Source organism: Ammospiza caudacuta, chromosome 5 (genome assembly GCF_027887145.1).
Source record: "Ammospiza caudacuta isolate bAmmCau1 chromosome 5, bAmmCau1.pri, whole genome shotgun sequence".
Taxonomy (NCBI): Eukaryota; Metazoa; Chordata; class Aves; order Passeriformes; family Passerellidae; genus Ammospiza; species Ammospiza caudacuta.
Window position 1 is genome coordinate 45,318,767 of NC_080597.1, and position 12,792 is coordinate 45,331,558.

Genomic DNA, 12,792 nt, shown 5'->3' on the forward strand with positions numbered 1-12,792 from the left:
ATTTTCTCAGCTTTCTCAATGTTTCTGCTGCAGAAATCCAGCCTGATGACAATCTCTGCCTTTTTATGAACCATTTCATTGTAATCATCCTTGATTATTTCACTAAAAAAGTGAAGCATTAGTCTATAAGTATAAAGTAATGAATAAAAGTATTCAACTGCCATCCTACCAGCAATCAGTAACACAGTAATATACCTGCAGCAATAATTGCCAGGAGGAATTGTTTTCAGTTAGAGATGCATTAACATAATCCTCATATAAAAATACCTTGTGCAAGCTGTTCAATGCCATCTGCATGTTACCAGAAGTTAGACTTAAATTGTACACAGAAGAAAGTAAATTTGCAAACACCTTAACTTTAATTATTTAAAAAAAAAATTGTTTCCCTAATGACAGGAAAAAGGGAGAAATTCAGCCTATCCATACTCAAGGATAAACAAAACCTCCAAGATATCAAGAGATGACAGAATTATGTATTGATAATCAAGGCATATCTCAATTAAAAGAAAAAAGCACAATGAAATGCAGTCAGTTGCTTACATCAGCCATCGAATTCCCTTTCTCATCAGCTCCTGGTAAAGTAGCAAAGAACTGGCAACTCTACAGGCATAACATACAATGCCTGTCACTGCCTGGAGGAAAAATACCCAGCATAAGTAATGATCTGGCATTCTCTTAACAATTGCTTCAAGACAATACATCACAACAAAGCAATACAGATTAATAAAAGAAAGCAACATGAGGAAGGTAGTTTAAAATGTGCAACTTGGCCTAAGCTTTCATCAGGCAACAACCAAACAGCCATTACGAAGGCAGAGCTAAACATGGGTTTTCCAGTTATGCTGAAGCACTTGTTAGGGATGAAAACAAATCTCACAAACAAAAATGACTCAACTTACTATTTCTGTCAAAGTTACAAGTACATTTCTTCAATATTTTAGGAATCAAGCACATACACTAAAATGAACTTCCAAAAACTGACCCTTTTTAAAATTCTAAGGCTAGAGACTCTCTAAATTTAGCCAATTCCACTTACAAGATTGCTGTATTATTTAGAATTGAGAACAAAGTTTCAAATATTATAATTCACAATACTTTAAATAATTAGTATCAACTGATGCTTTTCTGTTAATTAATTTTCAAGATTACTGGTATTTAAAGGGGCATACATTTTCAACACTACCATGTCTGAATAAAAGGCTCCTCAGCAGTCAGTATTTCACATGTATAAGTGAAAATCACAAAGTCAAGTAGGGCTGTGCATACATTCAGTAGTTTTAGAAAAACAACCAAAACAATGCAACATCCTTTACTTGTCTCCCACAGATTCTGAAAGTTTCTAAGAGGCAACAGAAATTCCACCCTTCTGCAGAGTCCTGCAGACATCTCTCTATTGAGCAAGAGTTATTTTTCTAATGTTAAATTCTGCACCATTAGAAGTTATGAAGCCTCTAACTCATTTCAGGTCTACACAGTGTAAGGCTCCTTTCCCCACCAACGCTGAATTATACAGTAACAGAGCATTTTGAATTTAGAAGACTGGACTTTGGGTTTGGTTTTAAAAAAAAACCCAAACCATATTTTGCATACAAAAGTACAGCTTGAATATAGTTTTAGATCCTTTGTTAATAAATATATTTCTATCAGCCACTATCCTCATTAGCATTCTAAAATAGTTTTATTAACATTATTAATTTGAAAATTAAGTAGCTTTCATTTCAGTATCATTATCCATATATATTATTTAAAATGGTAATTACTCACTTTAGCCATACTGGCATCCCCATCCAAATCGTAACGTTGATGTACTTTAGGAAGTAAAACTGAAACATAAAACAAGTGTCTGTATTTTATTTTTGAGAAGAGACTTCAAAAGTTCAGATTGTTTTCCCTCCCCACTCTGTACACTGCTTTTATGCCTTTTAATATCATGTGCTTCTTATGCACTCCTTTAAAACAAGCCTTTGTCTTAACTGTTTTAAATAACTTGGTATCTTCAGCAAATTGTCCTTCCTTTTCCAGACTCACTTCTGAACATTCTGCACAGCACAGAATTCATGCAGGTCTCCACTTGCAACCTCTCTCCACTGAGAGAGCCAACTGTTTCTCTCTGTTCTTCTGCACCACGTTTGCCCACATAGGAGACCATTCCCTTCTCATCACATGGCTCCTTGTTTTCACTGAGGCTCTTAAGGGTAGCACTTCACCACAGAAACACAGAAATTCAAGGCTGGAAGAGACCTGTAAGATCATCAAGTCCAACCCAACAATTCAACTAGATCATGGCAGCAAGTGCCACATCCAGTCTTTTTTTGAACTCTTCGAGGGATGATGACTCCACCACCTCACTGGGTAGATGATTCCAGTATCTGATCACTCTTTCTGTAAAATACTTCCTTCTTAATTCTAACTTGCATCTCCCTTGACGCAGCTTGAGACTGTGTCCTCTTGTTCTGTCTGTTGTCGCCCGGAGAAAGAGACTGACCCTCAGCTCACCACAGCCGCTCTTCAGGAAGTTGTAGAGAGTGATAAGGTCACCCCTGAGTCTCCTTTTCTCCAGGCTAAACAACCCCAGCTCCCTCAGTCGTTCACCAGCCTCAGGCAGTCCCCACCACCTGAATCTCCTTTGTTCTCATGCTCACTAGCTCCTTCAGAAAGTTCTGTGACACAATACAAAGGCCCTGCTGATCCTTCCACAAACAGCTAACCTACCCACACTCTTCAGCACCTCTGTGTGAGTGCCAGCTGGCCAGAGCAGTCAGTATTTAGGACATACTGAAAAAAGCAACACTGACCTCTCAACTGCAGCCATGTCCTCCTGCTCATCATTTACTACAAAAGGGCTCTGGCATAGGCCCCTCTAAAAGCCTCACAATGATAAATGGAAATTCAAAACCTTAATTTCTTTTTTTTCCCTGTTATGGTATTACCTCATCTTCCGAGCAAATGTACATTGCAAAGACCTCCTCTGTTAACTGAAAGGCTAACCACATTCACAACAAATTAAAAAAAACAGTAAAACTTGACTTTCCACTTAGTGAATAATGGAACAAAAGAACCAGCTTTGAGTTACTTTCTATAATGTTTCTTTCTACTTGTTTAAAGTGTCATGCTTCAAAACAGTTCATAACTCCATAAGCACCATTACATCTTAGCACATAGATGTTCAGGTTCAAAGGACTTGGAACATTACAAGCACCTACTGTTTCTGTAAAAATGTTCTGGATACTCAGCAGTTTTGAAAAACATTGGACTGCATACTTAGAACTTCAGATATCAACAAAAGAAAACTTCATCATTATTTTTAAGACATAACAGACATAAAACAATTATATTAAGTAACAGAAACTATTTACAAAAGACAGCTGTGAGAAAAGGGAAATTACTTTCATATACCTTTTTCATAGATTAATCCAACAATGTTCACAGCCTCTCTGCTTACTACAAAGATAGGATTCTCCTCTGTTGTTCTGGGGAACTGCTGTGCCAATCTGCCAGGCTCTAGTACTAAGCGCCGACCTTCATATATCAGTTCTTGATTCTGAGATGGTATTTTTGTCTGCTTGTAGACCAACTCATGAAATATAGCAGCTCTATAATACAAACAATATAATTGGTCGCAGTTAGACTCACTACAATAGTTCAGCAATTCAGATTTTGTATTATTTAAATGCTTTTATTTCTGATTAATTAAGAACTGGGTTTACAAATAAAGCACTGGACTTCTAAGTAAAAAACCAGTAGCATGGTGCCTAAGACCCTAGGTTGCTGTGTTACAAAAATAAAAGCTATTTCCTGGAAAATATTAAACTTCCTTTCTACCTCTGATTATCTGCCAAAGCATGTCTGTCTAAACAAAATTGCTCTGGTCTGAAGGTCAGTAAAAACATGCAACACTAAATGAGGGGAAGGAAGCCTACTTATGTTTTCTAAGGCATATCCTTTTCTTGAAAGGACATGGATGGTCTCTCCAAAAGCAGAGTCTGGTGTTTTACATGTCAAAAAATTATGTTCAGCCAGTAAGCTAACAGATAGCCAGATTATTTCCTAAAACAGCAGTGATAAGGAAGAGCAAAGACACTTTGGAATTTTATTTACAGCAACCAATAGATACAAGGACAAGAACTCATAATACCACCATACCTCTCCCCCCCAAAAAACCCCACCACAAAAGCCTACTACCACAACAGCAACCAAAAACCAAACTAGCAAAACCTCCCACAAAGAAGAAAAAACATCAGTACACTAAAGGGAAGGACCAGTTTGCCTCCTGTGCAGCACTAGTACACTATTACTTCTTAATACTACAACTAGTTAAATAATCACACATGTAAACAATAATAAAAATTAGAAGCAAGATTTCTCTGCAAAAAAAGTAGTTGGGCTCTCTCAAAATAAAAGTGATGGAATAGAAAAGAAAAATTGAAGTGGGCAGGACTGTATTTACACATTTGATGAAATAACAGTATGTATCTGTGTATTAGAAATTAACACGTGCTCTGTATTACCTGTAACACAGCAGAGAAAAGGCATTTATGTTTGTACATCTTACAGATTTTAACATCAGCACTTCGTGGTCATAAAGTGAACCCCATCCAAATCAGGATCCTAAACTGCACCAATTACCACTTCAGAGCCCCTGTGAGAGTTTTACACCACAGACAATCTGCACACTTTGTATGCTTGAAGACATTATTTTTATTTTTGGTCAACATGTTTCTATATGCACTATGACTATGCAGGAGAATTGCGTCCTTTTACTTCCTCAGAGAAACTGCCAAGGAGAGGTGACTGAACTTGTAACACTGGTGACATGAGGTCACAGGTTAGTGAATTTGTAACTGGTGATCTGAGGTCACAGTGCTGTTAGCCTGAACAAGAGTAAAGTAACACAAAGAGAGAGAGCACTTACGTGTTATAGTTGTGAATATAAACTTTGTGCAAGGTCATCTGCTGTAATGAAAAGATGTGGATTATTATTCGGTGCAGTATGTCACTCGTCTCTGCAAAAAACTGGTCAAATCCCCAGCATTTCTCCTGGTCTGCTTCAAGAATATTCGCAAGGACAGGTGTGAGCAGTACTTGCAGACCCCTAGAGGACACCAGGGAGAGATGAGACAACTTGGTTCTACTTGGAACACTTTATCTTGCAACCAATCACAACAATTCATTTGACTTGTCTCACGCACACACATCTATTATCCCTTAAAGAATACGTGAGTGCCTTTTTTCCTACAATGAGCAACAAAATGTTCAAGGGCAATGTCCATTGTTTTTCATTAACACATGTACTTTACATCTTTCCTTTTCAGGCCTAACTATCAAGTTTTTTTGGTTTTTTTTGTATTTAAGAAATTTCAGTCACACAGCAAAAATTACATAAAATTTACGAAGTCTACGTTGTAGAGCTGAGGCCATTTTCTGCCATCTCCGTAGCATTATACCCAGCTCACCCCACACACCACAGTATCACTTTGAAGGAAGCTACTACCATTTAGGATTTCCTAAATCCTAGTGATGCTTGTGTGAGCACACCATGTTGCTTTCAATCAAAATCAGCTGGATTAGCAAAGACTCATTATTTAAACTGTCAACACTAAGAATTCATCCTGATTGAGATGGGCCTAAATAAGTACTCTGCACATGCAGCTTCAATGCTGCAAAAAAATCTGTGCTACCCATTGCCTTACAGTTATTACTATTCTAGGAGAAAGGTCAGCTTAAATTTCTTGCATTTCTGCCTTGAGCATCTGAAGGGTAAGGAACTTTATGGATCCCACTTGTGCATTACCATGAACAACTTCTCTGAAATTTTAACATTATGTACTCATCAAGCCTGAATCCAGCAGTAGAACTGGTAACGTTCTGGAGCAAGCTGCAGTGGCTTGCAAGCACACTGCTGACTGCATTGGAGGTCAGTGAATGCTGTGCTCAAACTCACTTTAGTACTAAACTTTGAATACTGTTTGAATACTACTTAAAAGGATTACTGTGAGCAGATGTTTAATGAGAAAAAATCTCCTTCCTTTATTATTTCAAGCAGTTCAATTGTCCAGAATAAGCAGAGGAACAAATGAGCAGTATCATGAAAAATACATGCAAATTGCAAATTCTGCACATTCTAAACTAATGAATTCATATAAACCAGACTTTGACTCTACACCCCTTAAGGATGTACATATTTGGCTTTCAAAAAGGTTTATTTCTACCGTCTCTTCATAGAACAACTTACTTCCTCCTTTACCATGAAAGATAAGTAACTTTAAAGTACGGAAGAAGTCTCAGGACGAAAAATGGGTAAGTGGGCTATGGGAGGTGTTTTCAAAGTCAAACCAAAATTAGATCTTCCATGGCTCTTCCTACTGAATATTATGGACATATGAAGCAAAAATATGATGATAAAATTGAAAAAATACAAATATGTGTTAAAATGCACTGTTGTGACCTTTCTCCTAGCAAAAAGTAAGCCTCTGCATTGTCTTTGCTTATAATTTTCTTCCTACTGCATAATCTTTGTCACGTCTGAAGTCACGTTCTTGCAAGAAATGAGGGCCATCAAAGTTATTGTTTCTTCATTCCTGAGGGTGGAAAAAGTGCAGTAATAGTATTTCTTCTCAAACCACATCAGATGTGCTCATTTGAAAATTAGCAATCAGAACTATTTGGACAGATGGGAAGAAAAAAACTACTTGATAACCAAATATCAGACTGTACTGATGTACTGAAGAGTTCCAAGAAAAAACCGCATCAGACCTCTGCTCCAAAGACCCAATCCTAGAAAATAACTGGAAAAGCCCAATCAAGTGACATTGAAACACTTTGTGAACATTTGTAAGTTCAAACTTACTTTGAAAGGCTACAAGAAACAGGCATCTCCCAACTCCACTCAATAGGTCCATTTTCTGCTTTCTGTATTCCAGAAATAGCACCAGAAGGCTTTCCAGTGATTATTTTATACCTGCAATACATGACAAAAATGATGGAAACTTCAACTACTACCTCTTATACATATATAGGTTAAGTAATTAATCCTCAAAGGGGCAGAAAAAATGCAAATTTAAATGACAGGCTGGCCTAAATTTGTAGATGGTGCAAAAATTCCCAAACTTCACTTACAAGCTGACAGAGCAGTGCTAAAAGAGTAAGTGCTATGCTGGAGAAGCAACTTTGTCTACCTCAGCCTTGGGGAAAACTTCTGGAGATATTTCCAACATACTGAAGGAAACCAAAGGTTTTCACAAGGATTAATGAATCAAAGTCAATTTAGTTCAATTTACACATTAACATGCTAACTTCAAGCATGTTCCACAGCCATAGACAACATTCAGCCACCACAAAGTGGCTCGGGCATAGAGAAGGAACATCCAGAAATCTGGACACAATTTGGCATTGTTTAACTTTGTATTGCACAGGCAAGTATTTCTCAAATTTTTCATTAAACGAAATGAGGATCAATAAACTTGTTGCAACAGAATATTTCAGTTGTGCTTTCTTCTTCTGGAGGACAAGATGTATACAAAACATCTCTCAAGCAGCTACAAGAATTCTTATGTGAAAAAAATCACAAGATGGAAAATTTCTTCAACTAAGTAAACTGGAGTCAGTTTTACATGGAGCATCAGAACAGAGATGGTATTGATGTGTTAGAGGTTCCAAGTACCATCTTGCTTTATTCTTAAAGTGCAACACACAGAAAAACAAAATAGAACCAGACTAAGATGAAACCGGAATCGAATACAATCCTCACATCATAGGCATATCTTCTGTTTTCCATGCAGGAGCCATCCCTGTTATCTGCAGCTGCAGTTCCACAACTATACTACTCAAATGTCAGTCTCATTGGTAGTGCACTCATTTCAAGACTGCTGGGTACGGCCATCATGTAAAGGACAACAAAAATTTGCAGCACCAAAACCTCTTCTCAGAATACCATCATTTCACCTGAGCATCCAAGTTACATAAATGGCACTGCAACAGAGCAGCTAGTGCCACGCTGAAGGAAAGATGTGTGGAAAAACACCAGTATTTTGGGGGAACTCAATTCAGGTCTTTCTCAATTTAAATGCTTAATTCAGATCTTAAGGTGCCACACAGTAAAATCCTTGTTGAAGCAGAATGTTTCTGCTGATTTTGGCTGGGTTAGAGTTAAGTTCCTTCATAGTAGTGTATGGTACCATGTTTTGGATTTGTGACCAAAACAGTGTCAATAACACAGGCATGTTTCACCATTGCTGAGCAGCACTTACACAGCATCATGGCCTCTTCAACTTTTCTACTGCCCTACCAGCAGGTAGGCTGGGGCCAGGCAAGAAGTTTAAAGGGGATACAGGAGGACAGCTGACCCAAGGGACATTCCACACCATATTGCTCAGACACAGAAGCTAAGGAGGAGGGGGGGAAGAATTTGCCAGGGTGGCATTTGGTCAGGGACTGACTGTGCATCAGTTGGCTGCTCATGAGGAACTGGGGATTTTTCTGCATTACTTTGTGTTCCTTGGTTTTGTTTCCCTTGGGGTTTAAGAGGCAAGGGCTGCTGTTTCTTGTGGAGTTTTTTTTTACTTATTAAACTGTCTTTTGATCAGCCTATGAGTTTTTGCACTTTCACCCTTACAATTCTCTCCCCCATGCCACTACAGAGAAGTGAGTGAAGAGCTCTGTAATGTTCAGCTGCCTGCTGGGGCCATACCACAACAAGAGAGTGTTTTTCCTTTCATATTTTCACTGTTTTAAAGTTTTTCTAGATGTGTGTAGGATTCCTTAGTAAAAAGCATTTCAAGGGCTGATTTCATTTACCAACAGATAAAACTCTCCTTCTAAATTACCTACATCACTTCCTTGTTCCTGCGAGGCCCTTCAAAAGGTCGGAAAGGCAAGCTCCCCGTTGCAGCATGGTAAAAGGTCACTCCTATGCTCCACAGATCCACTGTAGCTCCATACTTCTTCTGATGCTCTTTCCTCAAAACTGCTCGCTCATACATATCAGGATGCTAAAGAGAAAAAAAAAGTTACAATTGGTTTATGAAGCTTTATGAAGAAAAAAACCCAATTTATCCTTTCACAGCAAGGTAATTTGTCAGTCTAAACTTTCAGTTCTTTAAAAAAGAAAAGCTTGCTTGTATCATAGAAGATGCTTATGCTATTCTGACAAACATCACTATATTCCTAGGTATGACTGTTGCTTTTATTAAAAAGTTTTGCAAAAAATATTTTAAAATTCAGTTGGAGAGTGACTACTAGTATAAAAGACCACTAAAAAAGAGAAGAAATTCAGTATTCCTCCTGATGATTTTGAAACAACAGAAACCAAATGGAAAAAAGATCCACAGCAGAGAAGAGTATCAGCTGTGATTCACATGTGGGAAAACACAGCAGGAAAGAACCATACTAATGTGCTTGTCTCAATACTTCTCTACCTGCCTCTCTTTGGTTAGCCAAGGTTTCACATGAAGCTTAACCACACCTAATGTCATCCAAGTAGCTCAAATACAAATTAAAACATCAACAGAGATAAAGGCAAATATATTCATAACTAAAATATAGTTGTTCCTCCTTTCACACAAGGCAACAGTTAAAGCTGGACCTGGAAATTATTTCAAGGCTGATGTATTTACACCAGCAGAAGATGGCATGACCCAAGGTGAAACAGTCCAGTGGAAAGTTATAAAAACAATTTTAATACAAAGGTTTAAATACTAATTCCCAACAATCTGACCTTGATCTATTCAACTACAATCATGAACGGCCTCAGGCTTCAAAAATTTCTTCAACAGAAAATTAAATCATATGGTCTTACTAAATACTCTTCTGTGCCATAGAGAGAAACAAATTGTTCATCATCTTCAAGTTCTCTTGCTGCACCAAAATCTGTAAGTTTGTAAACAGACTGCCCATCTTCACCTATAACACGCATTATATTGCCTGGCTTGATGTCACGGTGCACTATTCCATTCTCACGGAGATGATTCATCCCAGCCACTTCAATTGAAAAAACAAATACAGAATTCATGTACACATTGGGACACACTCTGTGCAAACACTGAATTGTAACTGATGCTAGGAAGACACACTTATGTTCTCATTGGGAAATGGGAATGAGAAGGGACACAGCATTAACAGAAAGACCATGACCGCAGATTACTTTTTTTTCTTCCTAAACAGCTAAATTACAGCATTTCTCGCCCTCAGTAACATCTCTCCCATAAAGTAAATTTTATAGCAGGTAAACAAAGGTAAACCATATTATTTTTCTAATTAACTCTTCTGAAATTATCACTAGAAGTCTGTTCAATATGTGAAAAGTAATCTTGAAATAAAGAAAAAAATTACATAAATACTTTGCACATAAATGGCTTCTTAATGCAGATACCTATACAAGCACAGATATAAATATGTGATTCCATATGACCATATTAATTTGCTCAAGTAGTTGACAGTCATGTAAATTTGTCTCTTGCTGTTTCAAGGTAAATAAAACAAGTATGAGATTGTTTCAGTCAACAAATTAGACCAAAGAGCTAAGTCTACATACCCACATCTCTCAAAACAATTAAGAATTCAGACTCTGGCAAACCAAAGGCATTAGACGGCTCCTCTAAAACTGTGTACAAACTCCCACATGGACAAAATTCCATCACTAGTACTTTGTGTCTAGTAGTTGTCTGAAAAAAAAATCAAAAAGAGATTAAGAATCTGACTATTGTGACACCAATGTCAGAAATTACCTATAACCACAAGACCTTACTTTCAAAAAAGAAAAGTAAAATCTATAGCTATATCATAATTTCCATTCTGGTGATCTTCAAAAGAAGCGCAGGTGGATTTTTATATTGTTTCACGTATTCCAACTTGGAGATGGGAAAATAGGAAAGCCTCAAGTTCTAGGCACTAGCAGGTTGACAGCAGCATTAACAGGTGGACAAGTGAGAAACTACACACCATAAGTGCTGAGAATATCAACTGTCCTTTACTCTTTACTCATCTCATCATCTGGATCATTTAAACTCAAGAGTCTCAGTTTCAGTTCAGCTGCTCCAATTTATACTATTATACTACTGTATAATAGTATCCTATGTCATCATTTTAGTTGGTTGAAAAAAAAAAGCATAAAATTGTCAGGATTACCGAAACACCTTCAACTATAAACAGTTCCCTTATTCAACTATTAAATATTAGTACATGTAGATACCTCAAAAATCCTAATTCAAGATAAAACTTAGGACAGGTGGCTTCTCAAGATAAGATTCATTACTTGAGCCTACACACTGAAGATGGTTCACCTACTGAAAGCAAGCATATTCTTTCTTACAGCAACAACAACAACAAAGAAGAAAACCAAAATATGGTGGTGGTTGGGTGGGAGTATTTGTATCACCATGTATGTTACCATTCTTTAAAAATGCAACCGTACACTTTATGGTTGTAGATAAAACAAAAAACCAGTTACTGCAGTTACTGCCATGCATCTCAGATCACAAACACAATTCATTACCTCTTCCTCAATGGCAAACAATTTGACAATATTCTTATGATTTAGTTTCTTCAATACTTCAAACTCTCGCATCTGAACATCCACAGGACGAAGGAAACTTATACTGTTAAATACTTTGACAGCATATAAATCCCCAGTTTTCTGTTGAAAACAAACAAACTACTCATCAAACAGAAGCAAAAAATTGTAAATGTACACATAGACATTATCCAAACATTTTCTGATTTTCTATTATATATGCGAGTATAGCCAGTCTAAAAATATTTCAAAATACTACTTTGTGCTAAGGTGGAAATAAAGATTCTGCTAAAATAATAACATTGTATTAGTTTAATATAGATTAGAAGCAAAAAGACCAGCTGAAAGGAAACTCATTAGGTCACAAAACCTAAGAGTTCTTAAAAAAGAGGACTGTTAGTATAACAAAGGCTACACATCTAAAAATTACTCCTCAACTTAGCTGAAAAATATTTTTTCATGGCAAGAGTTACTTGCACTAATCAATGTAATGAGAGGCACGCACATACTTGGCTTACTTAAGCTAAAAGACAATTTCTGGTAGCTGAATGTTGCTCTCTTCTTTCTTTACTGTTCTGTTTATACTGATAAACCAGTATTTTGTTTTTTCAAAGGCAGTTTTGAGCACTACATGCCATTCATGTAAAATCCTGAAGCAGTTCAAACCCACATAATAAGTGTCAGGAGCATAAATCAGGAGCTTAATCAGATTTAAGTTCTCCAGAGGGACTAAGCCTCAACATACTCAGGCAACAACAGCACCCGCTGGAAGTGCAACTCGTGTCCCTCTCAGGGCAAAGCATCTTCCTGTGCCCACCCTAGGATTAAGCTTGCACTAGCAGTTGGTGCAACAGATTATTTCTAAGGACACAGCCTTGCTGTGCTCAGACAAGGTGTGCTTTGCAGCACACTCACGTGCACTACTGGAGCCCAGGTAAAAGCTTTCTCCCATTGACAATGAGCCACAGGTCACAGGCTCAGACTAGTGAGGGTGATAAGAGGTGCAACCATGGTTTACAGGGGAATCATTCTGTGCTGAAATTCACCCACCCAGAAAAGCACACTAACTGCTAAACTATTGCTTAATGCTGTTTCACACTTGTATGTGCAACACAGAAACACTGTATCTTACAAATCACTTTGTACTGATTTCACACAGACTATCATTACTGTAAGGCAACTTTCACAATTATACTCTGCTTTGTGAGACATATTGTGAAATTCATAGAAACAAATGACCTACACAAGTAAGGTCCTCTTAGCCCCTCACTCAGGTTGCAACATAC

General features: G+C 37.4%; 1 protein-coding gene across 1 annotated transcript in view; it reads right to left on the reverse strand.

Moving 5' to 3' along the window:
• TBK1 (TANK binding kinase 1) overlaps nucleotides 1-12,792 on the reverse strand; it is a 28,416-nt gene that overhangs the window by 11,075 nt on the left and 4,549 nt on the right. Inside the window, exons 3-12 of the mRNA XM_058804691.1 lie at nucleotides 11,489-11,629; nucleotides 10,529-10,658; nucleotides 9,794-9,975; nucleotides 8,827-8,987; nucleotides 6,848-6,958; nucleotides 4,913-5,092; nucleotides 3,397-3,593; nucleotides 1,765-1,823; nucleotides 541-632; nucleotides 1-102 (exon numbers count right to left, since the gene is read on the reverse strand). Coding sequence (XP_058660674.1) covers nucleotides 1-102; nucleotides 541-632; nucleotides 1,765-1,823; nucleotides 3,397-3,593; nucleotides 4,913-5,092; nucleotides 6,848-6,958; nucleotides 8,827-8,987; nucleotides 9,794-9,975; nucleotides 10,529-10,658; nucleotides 11,489-11,629 — 1,355 coding nt within the window. The remainder of the gene's footprint in view (nucleotides 103-540; nucleotides 633-1,764; nucleotides 1,824-3,396; nucleotides 3,594-4,912; nucleotides 5,093-6,847; nucleotides 6,959-8,826; nucleotides 8,988-9,793; nucleotides 9,976-10,528; nucleotides 10,659-11,488; nucleotides 11,630-12,792) is intronic.